Source organism: Haliotis cracherodii, unplaced genomic scaffold, assembly GCF_022045235.1.
Source record: "Haliotis cracherodii isolate W230 unplaced genomic scaffold, xgHalCrac1.p SCAF_16, whole genome shotgun sequence".
Taxonomy (NCBI): Eukaryota; Metazoa; Mollusca; class Gastropoda; order Lepetellida; family Haliotidae; genus Haliotis; species Haliotis cracherodii.
Window position 1 is genome coordinate 8,834,923 of NW_027266271.1, and position 21,139 is coordinate 8,856,061.

Here is a 21,139-nt window from a genome sequence, read left to right on the forward strand (position 1 = left end):
CGTCCACTGTGTTGGGCTCACTGGCACAATGCCTAGTCTGTCTCCCAGACTCTGGAGAAAAATATTAATATTAAAAAAGGAGTCCAAGTCTATATTGCCTCAGCTCTAGGCCTGAAATTAAGGATTGTTCTGGGCTCCATTTGGATTTTATTTTTATTATATTGTAGATATTTGGGAGTACATTTTTCTAGCTCGGGTTCCTGGTATAAAACTCAAAAGATATTATCCAAACAAGCTTGGAAGTTAATATTATTGTTACAATCACATATGTACAATTTTCACAAACTTCCCCTGAAAATGTTACTTCGTATTTTTGATGTTAAAGTACTGCCCATATTATTATATGGCTCAGAGATAAATGGATTTCATCCCTCTAAAGATATTTTAAATGTGCATGATAAATTCTGCAAACTTATTTTGAAACTGAGAAGAACTGTTCCTAATATTGTAGCAAGAGCTGAACTTGGGAGATACTCGTTAAAAGTAAACCAACATCTGAAAATCATTAAGTACTGGCTGCAGAAAAGGGTCTAGATTGCTGGGCACTGAAAGTTAAAAAGCTGTTATTTTCCTTTGGATATGGTGAAATTTGGAATAGACAATCAGTTTCGTGTATTCATTCATTTATATCCGCTTTTAGAACAAGATGTATTGATATTGATAACCAGTGTCTCTTTGAATCTTTTGACAAATTATCTTCATTATATTTGTATAAAACAATTAAGCTATCAAATGAATATGAAAATTATTTAAGTGTTGTGAATATTGCTGCATTTAGGATTACTCTCTCACAGTTTCGCCTCGTCGAGCAGTGATCTTATGGTATCACAGGGAAGAAAGTTAGGTATTCCAAAATGTGAAAGACTTTGTCCATTTTGTATCATTTCAAATGTAGAAACTGAATACCATGTTTGTTTAGTTTGTCCGTTTTATGACGATTTTAGAAGAAACTTTCTGCCAAGTTATTATTATACATCTCCATCAGTAATGCTTTCACAATCAATAATCTTGCCAAGTTTACATTCTTTGCTCTTAAAATGAGGAGCAAGCAGTTGTCCATTATATAAACTATTAATTCAACCACCAAATGTATATGGTCTCAGATACACTTGTACTGATTAGTTTGATATTACTACATGCACTTGTGGCGCAACATGTTTGAATGCTTGAATATATATTGTAAAATGGGCCTGTGGCCTGATTTACTGAAATAAACCACTACTACCTATATTGTAGATATATATTTCAAATAAGATTACTTTATTATATTGTAGATATATATTTCAAATAAGATTACTTTATTTCTGGGACAAAATGTCAGTCTAGCACAATGCCATGCATGTCACATTGACAAACATGAGGTCAAGCATTCACATCACAGAACCTTGGCTAACACTGCTGCTGCTGATTATCAAGATTATGTCAACTTGTTCTCATAAATAAGGATTATAAGCTGAGTGTATTTCTGTATTGTAACTGTCATATATAACAAATATAAAAATTGTATTATGATAATGTGAAGACTGGCAAGCAATATACGTATAATTTTTTATTTCAAATATTTATTTAGGACGTAGAAACATAAGACGGTAATAATCTAATGTCATTCTTAAAATAATCAATTTTGATGGTTTCATTTCACTCACTTATGTAACAATAGAAGCCATTTATGAATACAATGCTTGAGTGAACTGCCACAATTATCATACCATTATCATAGAGTGCCAAATGATTTGAAGTGTTTGTGTAAAGAAACATCAATACATTGCAAAACACCTACATAACCTTGTTGGGGACATTACATTGTTTGTTGTTTAACTCTGGCATTCAGCAATATTCCAGCTATATACCGGTGGTTTGTAAATAATAGAGTCAGGACCAGACAATCCAGTGATTGACATCATGAGCATCAATCCATGCAAATGGAATATATGATGACATGCATCAACCAAGTCAGCGAGCCTGACCACCTGGTCCTGTTAGTCTCCTTTAACATCGTCTCCTTTTACAGCAAGCATGGGTTGCTGGAGACCTGTTCTATCCTGGATCTTCGTGGGTTTGAATACAAAGAACAACTACAGCATGTTCAAGATGTACATTTAGTCATGATGTTACATGAGGTGCGGTGAGGTGTCATGTGGTTTAATGTCGCTTCATAGATTATTGCACTTATGTAGCCACTTGCATGCATGTGTGTGTGTGTATGGCTGCTTGTACTCAATCCGACTAAAGCTAGTGCTAGCCCATACCATCCTACAGTTTAACATGAATACCCCAATCAGACACTGTATTCTGACTCTGAGCTGCCCAGTCCTTGTTTTAGCCCCTTAATACCGACCACCAGGCAGGATAACAACAAGTACCATCTTTTGACATCTTTTGGTATGAAGTGGCCGGGAATTGAACCCCTGATCTACTGCTCTCCAGTGGATGCTCTACCACTAGACCACGGTCTTGATGTTGCATAAGGTCAATACCTTATAAGCAACAGGTGACCAATCCACAGATATTATTCAGGCAACACTTCAGTAAACATTTAGTTTACAAATTTGGTCAAGTGGAGCCCGAAAAAACACAATCATAAACATGAAAAAAGTTTAAGATAATATAAATTTACTTATTATTTGCTTCATAGCTCCATCCTTGCCGTGCTGATGGATCACAAAACTAAAAATATGCAACTTTACTTTAAACATTTTGATTGTCAGCAATCCTTTAACTATGAATAAAGAAAACAAAGCTTTTTCTCCCAGAAGGGAATTAAATGCACTTTATCAGATCATGCTCCATGCTACATGAGAAGTCAAGCATCATGAACCGATAAACATAATTATAGCATGTACCTTGTCAGCACAAAACAGACTTAAGACATGCAAAAGACATACAAAAGACATGAGCAAGGCAAATTTACTCTTAGCTTGATCTACCAAAATTTCGAGATAATCAAAACATCTGCACACAGGATAAAACAAAAAGGTGTAGTCTCGGCATATTAAATCTATGCAGACTCCCTATCAATATCAAATGTACATATTTGTCTACTAACAAATAGACCAAAGGCTGTTCCTACCTTAAAAAATGTCATGGTGTTGTATATTGATGGGAGGTCAAAATATCACAAGTCACCCAAAAAACTTAATATGTCTTCTTTTCCAATCACATATTCCATCATATCACAACTTCTTGATCTCGTGTTGATAAATTACCATACACTGACACAGATGCTAAAACAGCTCCATGTCCTGTGATCAAGTAAAACATCATTTCCATCAGAGTAACACCACGGTACAGATCCACCAACATCCTCAGACACAGAGCCACACATCTTCAATCATGTTTCTCAGTAGCATCACCATCTTCATATGGTACTGTGCACATGAATCTCAAAACACAACAACGACAACACAACATGTTGTCACTTTCATCTCCTCATGCAGGCAGGATCTGGCACAGCTATATTTACATTGCACATGTTAAGATTGTGTTTCCGTCTTCTTGTTGATCTAGGGCTGTGAACTCAAAACAACAGGAGCCACTTCAGGTCAAATACAGCAACAATTTATTGGTCCAGCAGAAGAGAAGACCTGACATCTGAGATTATTCAGCAGCGATAATGTAGTAGATAGGAGAATGTCATACTCTACTTGTCCACACTGCCCTTCAGGCATCAATTTCAAAATTTGGTGATTTTGCCAAACATTTGCTGACTAATATCTTACGTGTGAATTATTGTATGTGCATAAATGTCTTATAAATTAACATGATAACTGGAACACTTTTGTAGAATGTGAACTTAACTATATGGTCATGAAGATCCCAAATGTACATTTCCAGATGACCTGGTGATGTGATTGACAGGTGTCTGACAGTAGGACATTAACAATGCCCCTGGGTTGTCAATATCATCTTTAGTGTGATAAAGCATCTATCAACAAGGACCAAAGCAACAGAAACACATCTCAAGGTATACCAATTTCATCCGATATCTGTAATGCTATTAGCAGAATTAGCAGGAACATTATGAAATTAACATGTATCTGGAACTACCAACCTACATAGACATGATTGGATAAAACGAGTGGAAGTACGCTACGGCAGAAGGTATTACATAAATGTCAACGAGAGCCAGGGAGATACCACCTGTTTTACTAGGCATGCCAAACCAAACACAGTGGTTGCAATGTACTTCATGGCTCAATAACACATGGATGTTACATAACAATCAACACAGGGAAACACTGAACGTGAGAAAACTCTTGCATCAATATCAACTCTCAGATTGTGAAATGTATGGAAGTTAATAACACATCTCTTAATATTTATGTGAATAATTCAAGATCCCAAATAGATGAGTGAGTATAGTTTTATGCCGCTTTTAGCAATATTCTCGCAATATCTTGGGTTGGGGTGGGGGGAGAGACACCAGAAATGGGCTTCACACATTGTACACATGTGTATTAAACCTGGGTCCTTGACCTGATGAGCAAATGCTTTAACCACCAGTGACCATGGTGACAAGTGACAAAATACAATTGTATCCTGTTATGGACATATCACTCAGCTTTGTCATTATCTGTAATGTCATGGTTTGGTAAAAACCTTTAATATCAGAATTAGACATTTTCAAATTTGGTGTTACAAAAATTATCCTGCCACAAGTATGATAAGTCAGAATCAATACATTCCAGTTACACAAGAAAACAAGGTTTCTCAACAGGTGAATATAATTATTTATATATGATTTACTCAAGCTACTATATCCTACCATATTGGTAATTAACCAGGGTTATTTACTGAGTATTATTTTACACTTTAAATATCATCACCACATACAGACATAATCTTATAATAATAACCATGTAACATATATATTACTATATATAAAACAGAATACGGCTGATTTGACATGTTTTAAAAATCATAATACCCAACACTAGAATACTGAATAAGATACAAACAAAACAAGTTTCAATCTGAACAATTGGAAAAAATGAAATGAATATGTGAAAGAGAATATGTTAAACCTCTGTAAATACTCTAACAGTATTAAAGTGCCTGCTTATATGGAAGCATGGTTAGAACCATCAGAATGTCAGCATAAACAGATCATACTCAGATCCTATAAAAACAAATCTACATATCATACCTCTTCCCAGTATAGACCTGAACTTGAAAAACACCAAAATTATTTGTAACAATAAATTCAATCCATACAAACATCTTTAAATTCTCCTCACAAGGTGACAAAATAATGACAATAACAAATGTGAAAAACACCATAACCTTCACACACCCTGCTACAATTAAACCAACTGTTTCATACCAACCTTGTTTATCTTACAAAGATGAGATGTTTTTTCAACTACCATTACGCCTCTGTCAAGTCAACAAATCCACCAAGTCACCATGTCCGATCCTGTCACCTCCATCCTCACCATGCATATAAGGGTGTCTAGCCGGGAGAGCCACATTTCAGAAATGGCTATTGCCGGTAGAGCCACATTTTTAGCTGAGTGCATTTCACCTATTCTAGCGGGTAATTAATTAATCCGATTACCGATACCTTTATAAGAGTGTCCCACATTTAAATCACTAAGCGTGCTAGTAGAGGAGGTCTAGAGTTTGCCCCGCTTACAATTCAGTTGGACTTTGAACTTGCAGCTCACAATGAGTGACTTATGTATTTCCTGGGACATTAGTTAGAGGGTGTTTCTTTCACTTCACCCAATGTATCTGGAGGAGGGTGCAGACAGAAGGTCTGGAGATGGACTAAAAGGAAGATGAGGAGGAGAAGAAGCTGGTGAGAAGAGCTGCTGCCCTCCCTCTAGTACCTCGTGACAAAGTGGATGATGTGTGGCTTGATGCCATTGCTGACTCTCCTGCTGGCCCTAAAGTGACTGCGTTCATTGACTACGTGAGAACCAGTTGGGTTCAAGGAGGGGCCTTCTGCAGTAAGGACATTAAATCCATTTTGATATTCATATGCTATTCATATCCATCATGTAAAGTTTTGATGAATATGTTATCCTTGTTGAATAAAAAATGAGAAAACAAGGCTTGTTTTGTTATATACGGTAACCTGTTAGAATCACAAAGCATGTTTTGACAGCATAGCCGCGAGAGCCACATTATACAATCACGCAACCATAACCATTGCCGCGAGAGCCACATCAATTTGGGCTATCTATTTTCGAAATGTGGCTTTGCCGGCCTGTAACCCATATAAGTACATCCACCTATCAGGTTTCTTACCAAGATCTAGGCATAGACACACTGCAGTTAAAGGGGAATAACTCTTGTCCACCACCCCCGCGTTGGTTGGGTCTATCAATAGAATTTGCCAGCTGACAAAGATCGATAAACTTTCTTATTCAATGACAGAGTGCCCACATGTTGCAAGGAAGTGTCTGGAATGTGGGCTGCATGTGCACTCCAGCACGTACAAGGCTGGGATCTCTAAAGCTTTTATTACATGTCCTTTGACTTGTTAAAATGTTATCACACAATCTTATTTCCTTATACAAAATACAATGTTTGCTAAAAAATTTGCACAAATCACACCGGATGCTTTATCAGGCTGGTATAAATCACGTAAGCTGAGTACTTTTCTAATTATAAGTTCATGCAGATTATAGCAGTAAAAGTGACTGGATATTATGTCATTATCACAGAAACCTTATCAAGCGTAATTGACTTGTTTGCAGGAAATTGTCTTGACATACTGGCTTTGTAAAAACAGTGATGAAGCCGAAAATAAAAAGTTACCTTAGGTTGGGACAAGTTTGGTTTGTGTGGGTGTGTATTCTGTTTCTTTTTCTTTTTTATACTAGGTATGCATTGACATGTTTGACAAAAATGATTTTCTATCATGGTCATGTAGGTCACAAACTACACTAATTAAAGTTTACATAATGTAATATAAATACATAAATATTTTCTATTTATTATATCAACTATCATATGATCATGACTTACATATATCATGTATACACAATGCTCAATATTTGCGACACATTGACATATTAAATCATGTGTATTGATTTCTTAAAATAAGTCAATACACAGTATTTCAACATGTCTGAATTATTTGGCCATACTTCCAATGCACCTCAGCCATGTTATCCCACATATTCTTTGTTCATTTATTGTTTGAACATGTTGATGAAAAAATAGAAGGCTCATCTTGAATCGAAAACACATTCCTTCCTTCCACCACCTACTTGCTGCAAATACCTTCCTTTGAGAAATCTGACATTTTGCCATGAATGTTCATAAGCCACAGAAACATGATCAAGTGTTTGGCAAGATTTCGGACAAAGAATTTCAAAACTTACATAAAATCAAGATTTTGGCTGACTGGTTGTGTTGTCTGACCCCCTGACCTCTGACAGGAATGTGAAGCACGATGGTGGTATAATGTATGTTCAGTGTAGACATGGAAACAAGCAGAGCAGGACGGTTGACCTAGTCTTTCATTAACTCGGTCGCTCAGGTGCCCATTGTCCAGTATTGTGTCACACTGTTTAAGCTGGCTGGTCAAGGAGGATGGAAGTATTCATAGGTATAATGGATGGAGTGGGTTACAGGTTAAACTGTGGGGAATATTTGGTTTAGCAGTGTTTTGGTTTTGGAAGTTTTTGTCAAGTACATAATGATCAACCATGCCACCTGGTAAGTGCTTTAGACTCAGGTATGTCAGAGGTTTGGGTCAATGACACTCCCCTCTCCCCCAACCACCATAAAACACAAAACGAAATATAAACATAAATGTCCATCCGCCATTTCTGAGGAACATGGTTATACATATTTCTTGACCTTATTCATTTTTAAATGTAAGACTGCAATATCTATTGTTCCGTATACAGCTTAAAATCAACATATGGTCCAGTTTATGATGGGTCGTGCTGTCATCTGTATCATAAAAAGGTCAAACTACAACAGTGAGTGAGTGGTTTAATGCCAAACGTAATCAGTAATCAAAGGTTCCTGGAACGCCTAAGGGATGCAACTCTGAATTACTAATTGCAGTTCCTTTGATGACTGGGACACCGGTGCCAATATTTTCAATTAAACTTTATTAAACAGTATATTAGTGCTTCAGGTTGCCATGGAGACTGGGTCACGTCCCATATCCCGAGTATAACATACCTGACCAAGTCTGCGGAATAGGGCTGTACAAATTCCTAATCCTGCCCTATGATTTTTACAGGTATTTAGGTAATATATGTATGTGTAAAATATAATCCCATATGCTGTGGTTGATGATGGATAGCACTTAACTAATATATCATCCATAGATCGACTGAATAACAACTGCATCCTGAGGCAAGAGCGTTAACTGATGCTAAAAGTCCAGTTCCCATTACGATTACTATTACGAGTTATAAGTCCATTCTATGTCTATGTATATTCCTTTTCTATATCCAGTCTCAACATTTGTGTGTACTGGAGGTATATATGAGAATCGCGTAAAACCCTGCACACAATATACGCTGAGTAGTCATACCTTATTTCCAAAATAACTCTCATTAAGCTGATGTATCAAGAGTGCACATCTGAAACACTGAAGCCCTACTTCAATGATTCACCACAGCCTGGAGGATAATTAAACATACGTACGGTGACAGCTTGCACCTCATGTTCTTTACTTACAGCCATCCGATATAGTAAGTCAGAAATGTTAGAAACAGGTTGTATTTAGTTCGCCTTACACCAACCAGATGCAACAATAGTATGGGAGTGCACTTTATTCATGTTCAAGCCCAAGGCCAAATTCTGCATTTTTGTAATATGGAACATACCCCCAATATTGTTTCCATGCTGAGCCAGTTGGCTGAAATAATACATGTAGCTGTTTCCATTAGACCATGATAAAGAAATTATTACATTTTCATGCACATTTTCAAAAGTGTCGGGCCTGAGGCATCTAATGATATATATGTACATGATGTATTTTATTCTAAAATATATACTGTTTAAAAATGTTTAAGCATGATTGGTTGGTTGGTTGTTTTATGCCGCACTCAGCAATATTCCAGCTATATGACGGCAGTCTGTAAATAATCGACTCTGGACCAGACAATCCAGTGATTGACATTATGAGCATCGATCCACGCAATTGGGATACGATGACATGCATCAACCAAGTCAGCGAGCCTGACGACCCGATCCCGTTAGTCGTCTCTTACAATAAGCAAAGTCGCCTTTTACGGCAAGTATGGGTTAAAGCATGGGTAACACTAAAAATTGATGGCTGGTTGTTTAACGCCGCACTCAGCAATGTTCCAGCTATATGACGGCAGTCTGCAAATGATCAAGTCTGGACCAGACAATCGAGTGATTGATATCATGAGCATTGACCCACGCAATAAAAATTGATGGAAGTGATTCACATTACACATGAATGTTTGGTAATATACAGTTATCATATGGTAACTAATTATGGCCCAGTCACGTTAGTATTACATTTGCATATGAAAATGAGATTGGTGGATGTATTAATTTTTGTCTGACCTATTTTTGAATAGAATGATACTGCTCATATTAACAGCTTCATGGTGATGACTGTATAGTGGGAAGTGTATCTGGTATGACATGATCAGTAGCTATTTGAAGTATGTCATGGCATAATGTAACAAATCTTACCGACACCATGTCGGATATGTAACATTTAAGGGTCACCGAGACATTCAACTATAGTCATGATAGGAACAGAATTGTGATTGTAATCTCATAAAGAGCAAAAATATCAGAGCTTCTGCTTCACTGATGACTCACAGGCACACTATGCTGGGAGAATATCACTGTGACAAGATAGGGGAGTGGTTTCAGCTCATACAATATGCATTCTACATATTCACAATACAAACCATTGTCGGTAGCAGGACTGACTGCATGGTGTAACTGAATTACAAAATACACCTTCAACAATAGGCCTTGTGCAATGATCTAACTGGGTTGATATAAAAGGAAATACATAAACATGGAATAATTGAATTTTGTCAATATCATGAAATAATTTGAAATCTTTCTCAAACATCTAATCTGTGATGAACATCCAGTACACACTGCTATTTGACATTGTTACCTCCCTTGAGTAAGAAATTGCAACAGTCGGTTTGGCTCCAAATGACATGGATCATACATTGCAAAATAACTAAAAATCGGGAATTTTTCTATTAAATGTCAATATGGTACTTGGCAATGAATATCCTGTACCCAACAATGTCTACTGTTTGTTATATTTATTCCCATCACTGGAAAAAAGTTATTAAAGAAACATGTTGTTATGTGTACAAGTTGACATCTTGAATGAAGGGGCACAACAGTATAGACTATTCCTGATTTTGAGTTATTTTGCAATTCAATAGTGATGGGTATTGGCCTGAATTTTATATTGCAATTAATTGCAATAATAATTCATGTATTGTGATACGTACCACAATATATTGCATGCTTTCATCAGTAATTTGTTATGAACCTGAACCCAAAAACTCCCCCTGCATTTTTTTGACAACTTTGTATTTTGTTGGATGTTGCTATGGTCACAAAGCTTGCATAATAGCAACATCATATACAAGAAACTCTCACAAATAGTTTTACTGTTTGAACCACAGGAAAAAGTTGCTAATTTCTTAATTTCCATTTGAGTTGACATAAGTGATTTTGAAAAACGCAATATACTGGTATATTCATTGGTAGGCATTTATTGGTATTTCATATTGTGGTAAACCGGTATACCAGTATTATCTCGCACCTCTGCAATTCAAAGTTCTCATTTGAAGCCAAACGGTAATCGCGGCCGAGCCTCTTGACTACGAGATGTTCCGATCAAGAGGGAAAAAGCGGATATTTGGGGCTATTTTGGTTTCATAACAATTAATGGCATTTGAAAGTTGAAGAAAACAGCAGTATGTTCATGGCAACATTGCAACACATATCACAATACTGATGCAATATCTTGCAATAAAAACCCTCGCAATAGACAGACAAGTTTATAGTCCACAGGTTAATATAGAGAATGGCCCTTCATGACCCATGAAAGTATGCGGTCGCTTTACAGCGTAATAGTGTCTATTTTTAGTCAGGTAATAAAATGAGGCCGAGTATCACACACGGAAGTCAAATGAACCCTACGATGCCTATGTCCTTTCTGCTTTCTGCACACCCTATACTATTAATGAAAATACTATAATACTGTTGCCTGATGCTGGTGAAGTAAAGTGTAGAGTTGAGTCCAAAAGGCTATGGCACATGTTAACTTGCAAAATACTGTCGAGGTAATCTGAGTCTCAATGGTCAGAGCTGATTGATGCATCATGTTCATTGGTAAAAAATAGTGACTTCACGGCAAAAGTGTCATATATATGTATTCACAGTTAATGGAGGAACCAAGCATAAACAAACAAGAGCAGGACTGACAACAAAAACAAACTAGCGATAGAGTGACAATTTCATAAACAAATGAGATTTAAACATAGGACCCATAGACAATATTAGACGATATTAGACAACATAAGACAATACTATAGATGTTGGACTGATCCTATGCGAATACAGGAAAGAAATATTGTGAAGCGTATGAAAAACGCATTCTTAAATATGTTTAATGTATGAGACTTAGAATAGCGCTTTCATTATAAATACAAATTTCCTGATTAACCATTTGTCAACCGCAATATCTTGCAATATAATTATTTAGATTGACAGTAGCCATGGTAACCATGTCAACACACAATTAAAAACAATTCTAAACATTTTAACATTCAGTGTTTAGGCAGACTTGCTAATATGTAGGCTACAAAAACTCACAGAATCTGACGGATCATCAGTAATGATTTGATGATATGTGAAAACAGCCCACGAATTACATTGTTTCTATTGGTGAGAAAAAATATTGCATGCCATTTGCGCAACGAGTCTCATGTAATGTATTACTTGAGATCTAGCCCATGTGTAAAGGCTTTAGCCCAGGTAAACAGACTACAGACCCCTCATTCAAACATCACTAGCCATACTAACTCTGCTAGTTTATCATGTCTTAGTGAGACTTTAACTCATTATACCATACCCACTTCAATACCCTTCGTATCATCCATGTTATCCAGTGTATTAATCTATATCTTCATTCCATTTTGATAAATACCCTGAATCCATCTGCCACCTTGGCTACATTTGGAAATGATATCATCAACTCAATTTCTCTTATCAATACAGAATTTCTCTCACTCCTGAACGTATCAGATCTTCCTTCAACATATGAACAAGCCCTTGATACATTTATGTGGGTGCATATGGGTCCAAGATATACATGTTTTGTTTGTGTGTTTGTTTGTTGTTTAACACCACACTCAGCAATATTCCAGCTATATGATGGCAGTCTGAAGATTACCGTGTCTAGACCCGACAATCAAGTGATTGTCATCACGAGCATTGATCCACGCAACTTGGATATGCTGACAGGCAAGCATTGATTGCTGAAGACCTATTCTACCCCGGATCTTCATGGATGCATAATACATGCACTCTGCAGACATTATACACTGGTGCAACATGATAAATGAGGATGGTTATATATCAAAATGTTTACCTCTGTTTACCATATTTACCTAACATTATTAATAGGCCAAATATTTCAACGCTACAAAATTACTAAATGTGATGGTTCTCGAGTACCTGATTTCAGCTTAACATTCCTTTCTGTCTACATTCCAGAACAATTATAACTTGTATGTATGGATCTATACGAGTAAATCAGTTTAAGTGATTTCTTTCTGAGTCAGCAGAAACAGACAGCATGCGACAGTGACTATGCATCAGATGCTTGGCCATCTCTCTCATGTGTATGACTAATGATTACCAGTAGAGTGTGGACAAGTCACAGCCTTGAGTGAAAGGCGTATCTGTGATCCTCCTTTTCTTTGAGAAAATGTCAGAATTGTAGTGTAACCATTCCCTTACCATCGTCAGGTTGTTAAAAATGTTTATTATTTTACTGTTCATTTAAATAATTTTCTTTATCATTATTAACATGTCCACACAAAATTAGCTAGTCCCTGAAATGAAAATTTTTTACACAAAAGACAGCTGTTAAATTATCTAATAAAATATGAAAAAAGGAGCCTAGCAACTCACAACACTGTCCTGATACTACAGCACTCTAGACTTACAAACTATTATACACTTCCACGGGCTGTATTGGATATTTGTTTCAGGGTCTGCATGACAGACTAAAAATTAGCCTTATAAATTTTGAAATGTGTGTATTTTAGCAGCTATTTGACTTCCAGGTAAATAAACTGAAAACTGGTGTTACATATGATGGTTATTTGTGTGACTATCTTGTTATGTGTATCTAAACTCTGTTACAACACTGATCAATATTTACTAACTAGGCAATAATGACATACTGATGAGTTGTTTTATGTATGTTTAAACAAGGAGTATGCAGGTGTGCATACATAGTGTCACAAAGTTAAAACTGTCAATCTAGTTATACTTTCAGAGGTAATGTCAATGATGCTGTCAATTGAAATAATTATCAGTGATTGTCCCTGAGTTTGTTTTCTCTAAATTGCTGAATCTGAATATAACAGTAAGACTATCTAAATAGCAGATGTCTATATATAGTATATGTAAATTGTAATACATTGTCGTAATCAGTTATGTAATGTTTTGAATAAACACAAGTGACACAAAAATACACTTTGAAATGCCATCATGGCCAGGCTCCAGTGATTGATTATCACTCGACTGATAGGTACACAATTCATGCCACAGACAACCGTTGATCAATTACAAGCATGACAGATGTCAAATAATCAAACGTTTTGAAATAGACAGTTATACTTGCTATGTGTTCAACTAACAGTTAACAATAATATCTAAAAATAGGTCAATACAATTTAAACACAAAGACACTTAAAACTATCATGTTCAACCAAGTTAACAGGTATTTTGCTTTACATATTGACTATTGCTATAAACATGATAAATAAAAAAATCTCAAATCACTAGGGCTGAGTATCTCCTGGTATCATGCAATATGATTCGTATCACGATATGGCCGGACGATACGGCTAGTATCACAAAAAAAACACATCAAATAGGAAGAAATGATGAAATCCCTGAAGTAGGGCTCTGAAACCTTTTTCTTCATACATTTATTTATTGTTTTCTCAAAAACCTTAAGATAGTAAACCACATCAACAAAACAGTTTGAACAGATCAGCTTTCACGTCTTTGTGTTCTGCCATGCTTACACAGTTACAGGTGGCACTATGCTAGTTCTGCTATTATGGGAGGTAACTCTATGAGTTTCTATTCCAATTAAAGCGTATCACGATCTCACCAACTGATGATTCAAGTCTCGTGTGTACCTAAGTATAGATAATACTGTGGGTATCGGCAAATCAATACAGGCCAACAAATCAGGATAAACATGACAAAAGTAATTACTTGACATCGGACAAGTTACCATGATCATGATGATTATAGTGAGTGAGTTGGGTTTAACAGTATTACAGTTATATCACAGCATGTCAGCTTAATGTGGGAGGAAAGCCCGAAGTGATGCAGGTCTCAGACATTAGCCCATTCGGTGAAACCCACAAGCACTGGTATGGTGCTGACAAACCTAGAAACATAATCGAGGCGAACCGGGATTCGAACCCACAATCATAGATTTCTGGCGTCCCTAAGGGACACAACTCTGCACAGCGAATTGTGGTGCCTAAGACGACTGGGCTACCCGTGCCCCTGATGATTATAGAAGATTGTTACAGTTAATACTTGAAAAACACAATCTAGCCTCAGGTTTTACTGACAAGCGTTTTGTGGGTCATTCTTTCTGGCTGCTGAGTTTCATAGACAAACTTCTTTAAGCAGTGACCATTGTGACAGGAAATATATTCCATGTGTAAATGTAATAGACATCACACGCTCCCTCCCATACAGTCAATGGGGAATACCTTGACCAGCTCAGCATTGGACAGTGAACCCCACAAGTGGTCTCAGTGGGTGTAGTGCTGACAGACTGGCGGTCATGATCAGATATATCTGGACATCACACCCATGAATGGCTGATGAAGCTCTACACATACTTCCCCGTAGGAATGTCATGATTCACTGATGCATCACCAATATACACTCAGAGCTCCAGATAAGCTGCATATCTGCGTGAAATCCGCATCAGAAATGCAGAAATACCCAGTAAAATAAAATCCAAGCGTATCAAATACGCAACGAACATTACAGATACGCTACAAAAATAAAACTTGTGCGTATCATCAAAATATTGTGAAGTTTGAATAAATTTGAATATGCAGATAGAATTACTGATACCCAAAGATTTTAAAATGCATGGGTAAAATACCCACAACACCAAAAGCTTATCTGGAGCTCTGTACACTTGAGGATAGAATTTTCTGTGACAATCCGTAGAATCATCTACAGTGAAGGATCACGCTGTGACTTATGACATAAATGAAAAGTGACCAGTGATTACAACCAAGGCTTATTTGGACTCAATGACACAAACGAGGTATGGTTATGCATACTTATGAAGTATTACACATGTTCCCCATCCTCATCAGGGATTTACCATCTCCAACTGGCTTCCACAGGAGATATAACTGGGGTGAGATCAATGAATTGCATCACAATGCTTTGCAGACCATAGTGATGTCATCGGTTACAATAACGTTACGATCAAATGCCATCACTAATATATTTGCCATTGAAGCTGGCAAGCTGCACATTTTACTCTCAAGACACTTGTTGTCATGTTTACTACAGTTAAAAAACTGAAAGAGTTGGAAGAATGATTTTGAATGATGAATAAAATCTAAGCCTCATATGTTCTTTGATGTAATATATATCATAACTCGCCTTTAATTATGAAAAATGTGTCCACATCTATCCTAAACAGTGTTTACATCAAGTGTGTTGTGTGTCTGTATGGAGTGAGTGAGTGAGTGAGTGAGTATGGTTTTACCCAGCTTTTAGCAATATTCCAGCAACATCACAGCGGAGGACACCAGAAATGGGCTTCACACATTGTAACCATGTGAGTAATCGAACCTGGGTCTTCGACGTGACGAACAAACACATCAACCACTAGGCTACCCGACTGCCCTGTGTGTCTGTAGACATGGTAGTTAGATGTAAGTTCACAACAATGATCACAAGATGTCATGTGAGGTATGTTTATGGGTTTCAAAGGTGATGGACCATTTGACCATCAGTGTGCAACTCAAACACAAGCTCTGAGACCCCATCTGGACAAAGTCAGACTAGGATGGAGTGAAGAACAGAAGGAACAGCTGGTTCTCCCTGTCAAGGAATTGATTGGTAATACTGATTTAAATGTGTAATTAAATAGTACAAATGTATGCTCCACGTGTAGCCATATTCGAACACATTCAGAAAACTTTTTTAATACAAGTCACTCTTCTTCTGACTCACTGTCATTGATTTTTCTACGAGCTGAGTTGTTTCTGACAAATCTTACAACATAACATTAGGCACAATATGCAATGGTCACTAAAATAATAGGTGGGAAATAACTACAGCAGTATTTAATGTCTTTAACTGTAACTTGGATACAGCTTTATTTCCCAACACTCTCGATTAAATCATGCAAACACAACGTGTCAAACATAGCTAATATTATTATCTCAGCTGAGAGGACCACACTGCCATACTGCTTAGTCTGTTAGTGGTCTTACTTACACACCTGGCGAATTGTCCTGTATGACTCCCATCCACACACGAGGACCACTTCTTCTTTGTATTGCCAATAGATACAATTACCATTTACTGATAACTAACTTCCAATTTTTTACAAAACACGTAAATATCCTCAAATCGGTCAATAGACTGGCCTGAGTCAGATATTGACCTTCCGTTGAGTTATCTCCCACGGGACAGAGCATGCATAAGACAAATATTTTGATTGGATAGGCTATAAATAGTATCCAATGAAAGACAATGGTACATTCACGCACTTGCTGCTTCTCGTATTATTCCGTCTGCAGTCGGATTGTACAAATTGATATGTTATGTAATCTCTGCCTCATTGAGCTCAATGAATAATTCCGTGATTGTGTTGTGTGGGTATATACATGATACACAATAAAAAGAGGCAACGTATAATATGAAACCTGTGACCAAAACATATTTAACGTGATTTTATTTTGGTTCCAACCCAAGAATCAGATTTAATGAAAAGTTATTTTTCGCATTTTGTTTTATACCTCATTTCACCTTATAGTTAGACTGCATAAACATCAAAAATGATCGAACGGATACAATGAATTCCAATAAAAAAAAGTGTATTCGTAAAGTTTCAAATAATTTCTTTTAAATTGCGTCTCGTCACCTAAGAGTCATCACGAGGGAGTGCATTTGTTTGAACGCCGCGTTGAACCGTATTTCAATTGTATCACGGCATGTCAGCTTGATGTGGGGAGAAATCCCATATTTAAGTGATGTTTGTTTGTTGTTTAACGCCGCACTCAGCAATATTCCAGCTATATGACGGCGGTCTGTAAATAATCGAGTCTGGACCAGACAATCGAGTGACTGATATCATGAGCACAGATCCACGTATTTGGGATATGCTGAGAGGCAAGCATTGATTGCTGAAGGCCTATTCTATCCCGGATCTTCATGGATGCATAATACATGCAGTCTGCAGACATGATACACTGGTGCAACTTCATAAACGAGGATGGTTTCTTACCCAGGTTATATATCAAAATGTTTACCTGTGTTGACATGCATCAACCAAGTCAGCCATTCTGACAACCTCCTACGACAAGCATAGTCGCCTTTTAGGGCAAGCATGGGTTGCTCAAGACCTATTCCACCCCGGATCTTAAGTGATGCATGTCTTAGAAGTCTGGTGAACTCAGAAAACACGGGTATGGTGTTGCGAACCTAGCGAACCGGGATTCGAATCTACGATTAAACATTTCTGACATGCCTCAACTGTCACGGATTTCTCATGAAATTACACTTAACTTAGAATAAATATAACAAAATCGGATTAATATGGCAAAAGACAGCAAACCATTTACCATTCTTTTCCTTTAAAACAACAGCACGAAATTTGTTAATTTCACATTGTTCTATCAAAAAGAGGAGTCACCGGACCCTCTTCGATCGTGGAGTGGTTTCAGAGATTTTACGGTTGCATCTATGAGCTCCTAAAAGCGAGCGTGCAGATAAGATTTGGGGATATTGGATTATACGGATACTTATCGTTGGTTTCAATTCAAGCAATATATTAGGTTGATATTTTTCAGAAAACACGTATGTGAACACATTACCCTTCACAGCTACAAGAATGATGTATTACTGTTTTTCCTTGGTTTACTACCATCGCCTACAGTGACTATAATATTTTTGGTGAGCCTCCCCAGATTCCCCGTGACCGTGACTCCCCCCCACACCCCACCCCACCCCCGCCTCATTAAATGACCTGTCCCTAAGTAGAATGTATTAAGATCCTCAAGTTTTTTTTAAATTTCGCAGCATAATTAATGTCATAAAAAAAACATTAGGGTTGTGTTCAATTTTCGATGTGATCCGACTCTGTGCTGGCGTATATCTTCAGTAACAGTTGTAGATAGTAAATATATGCTTTGTGCTGGGCCACCTCTAAAGCTTTGCTAGCTCGCATATTTATTACCGTGTATGTGTTTATCGAGTAATAACGACAGCAACAAGAATAACACAGATGACTGTCAGCGTCATCAAGCGTATCTATGAATGACGCATATCAATTATCAGCTCACAATACAATTATAGTGAAAGCACACGTAAAATATTCTTCAGATGATGAGCAGCCGAGTAACTTAAGAACCTTGACTGTTACTGTACTAACCACCCTCGGTTATCCAGTGTAATTTAATTCCATTCTATTACGATATATAAGATAGTACGCAATAAATCTCAAAGAAAAATGAAGAACGAAGCTTGATTTATTTCATGATAACTCATTGTTCTATCATAAAGTCATTTCTGGAGATTCGTACATGCGCTCGCAACTTGAAGACGTCGTAAGTTGGACGACGTTATTTTTTAGAGGGAAGTGTCTGACATTGCCGAGGTCGGATTCAGTTCAGGGAGTCTTCATTATTAAAATACGTGTTCTACATTGACAGGTTCACTTTGTTATGGCCCATAGTTGAAAGTTAGCCAGGCTTTGATTTCTTTTACCAACCCTCGTATTTAAGACATGCATTTTTATAGGCTTCACAATATTTCTTTCCTGTAAGTAATTCGCATAGGATAAGTTCAAAACCTCGGTGCGAATGTATTGGTAAATATTTTTAAAGCTGCGTCCCTCATGGTTTATTCTCCCTGCAGTTTTATTGTACTGTATACAACCCCTTCTCGTCGTCTATTTCTTAAAATGGAGATACAATACATTACGTAATTGAGGATATCATCAACCTGAATTCAGTGCTATATTATTTTTGACAGCGTTACCCACGAAACGTGTAATGGAATAATTAACGAGGTCATATTTCCTATGGAACATTAAAACTTGTGTTTGATGTTTTTTCTTTACTCAATAACTCGCAATATGTGTTTGTCATTTGTTGAAAGATCTAAAGACGCCATCAATTCTAAAAGACATGAAAACCAACTAACCTTAAATGTGTTTAAAACAAAAGAATGATTTTTAGCTCGATATTTGTTTAAAAAATAACCACAACCAAACATGGATTCCGTACTGATAAATATTTACTGCAATTTGATGAAAATCTGCCCTCTCGGGGCAAGAAATGACTTTTACCTATATGTTAACCTGACGAAATGTCGTGCTTTCATTAAAAGCTGTCTAGAACGGCCCGAGCACATGTGAACATGAGCCTTAGACTTCACATGCCTTAAATTGTTTGATATGCATTTCTTAGAAGTTGATGGATGACAAAGTAGACACATTATGGATAAAATCGTCTTTAACATTATGATTATACCAACGTTTCGGTATTGATCCTTACATCGTTGTGAAGCAGCACGGACAAAGTGGACACCATTTATCTACCGTAGTCACGCAAGACTGTCTACTTTTCATCTTCCTTTATCGTGTGACATTTGAACCATTTTTGGCTGTTGATTTTTCTCTAACCTTGAATGACGTGTTTTTCAACAAATGAAATGTGGCCATCTGCGCATGCGTCGATATCTGATGATCGCTTCTCGTGCTACCAACCACTGCTTTGCCGACCGCTGTGATATAACTTGAATATGGTTTCATATGACGTAAACCAGCATGCACTCTCATCTATATTCGGCTGGATTATATCTTTTTCTGTAGACATCGACCCGTTTTGAAATTGATAGTATTGTCTCAACTATTGTTTCTAGTCGATAAGGGACTGCGGGGTAGCCTAGCGTTGGCCCGTCACGCCGAGGACCCGGGTTCGATTCCCTACATGGGTACAATGTGAGAAACCCATTTTCTTGTGCCCCCGCCGTGATATTGCTGGAATATTGCTAAAAGCGGCGTAAAACCATACTCACTCACCACTAGTCGATAAAAAGCCGAATACTATTAGCCCAGCCCAGCCTGTAGGAGTCAACTGGCCCTGGTTCAGCTGATCTAACTAGCCTGTAGGAGCTGACTAGCCCTGGTCAGCTGATGTAACTAGTCTCTGGGAGTCGACTGGCCCTGGTTCAGCTGATCTATGTAGCCTGTAGGAGATGACTAGCCCTGGTCCAGCTGATGTAACTAGTCTGTGGGAGTCGACTGGCCCTGGTTCAGCTGATCTATCTAGCCTGTAGGAGGTGACTAGCCCTGGTCCAGCTGATGTAACTAGTCTGTGGGAGTCGACTGGCCCTGGTTCAGCTGATCTATCTAGCCTTAGGGAGCTGACTAGCCCTGGTCTAGCTGATGTAACTAGTCTGTGGGAGTCGACTGGCCCTTGTCCAACTGATCTATCTAGCCTGTAGGAGGTGACTAGCCCTGGTCTAGCTGATGTAACTAGTCTGTGGGAGTCGACTGGCCCTGGTTCAGCTGATCTATGTAGCCTGTAGGAGGTGACTAGCCCTGGTCTAGCTGATCTAACTAGTCTGTGGGAGTCGACTGACCCTTGTCCAACTGATCTATCTAGCCTGTAGGAGG

At 37.5% G+C, this 21,139-nt stretch overlaps 1 protein-coding gene across 3 annotated transcripts in view; it reads right to left on the bottom strand.

Annotated features, from left to right (window-relative positions):
• The window catches only part of LOC139463793 (trafficking kinesin-binding protein 1-like), a 92,003-nt gene extending 75,092 nt beyond the window's left edge, over nt 1-16,911 (bottom strand). The window contains exon 1 of one of the 3 annotated variants that reach the window (XM_071245102.1): nt 16,732-16,911. In XM_071245102.1, the coding sequence (XP_071101203.1) occupies nt 16,732-16,815 (84 nt within the window). In that variant the 5' untranslated portion in view covers nt 16,816-16,911. Of the gene's footprint in view, nt 1-3,070; nt 3,459-5,327; nt 5,569-16,731 lie in introns of those variants that run through there. The other 2 variants (XM_071245103.1, XM_071245104.1) reach the window with 2 other exon arrangements.
• Between the last annotated feature and the right edge of the window lie 4,228 nt (nt 16,912-21,139).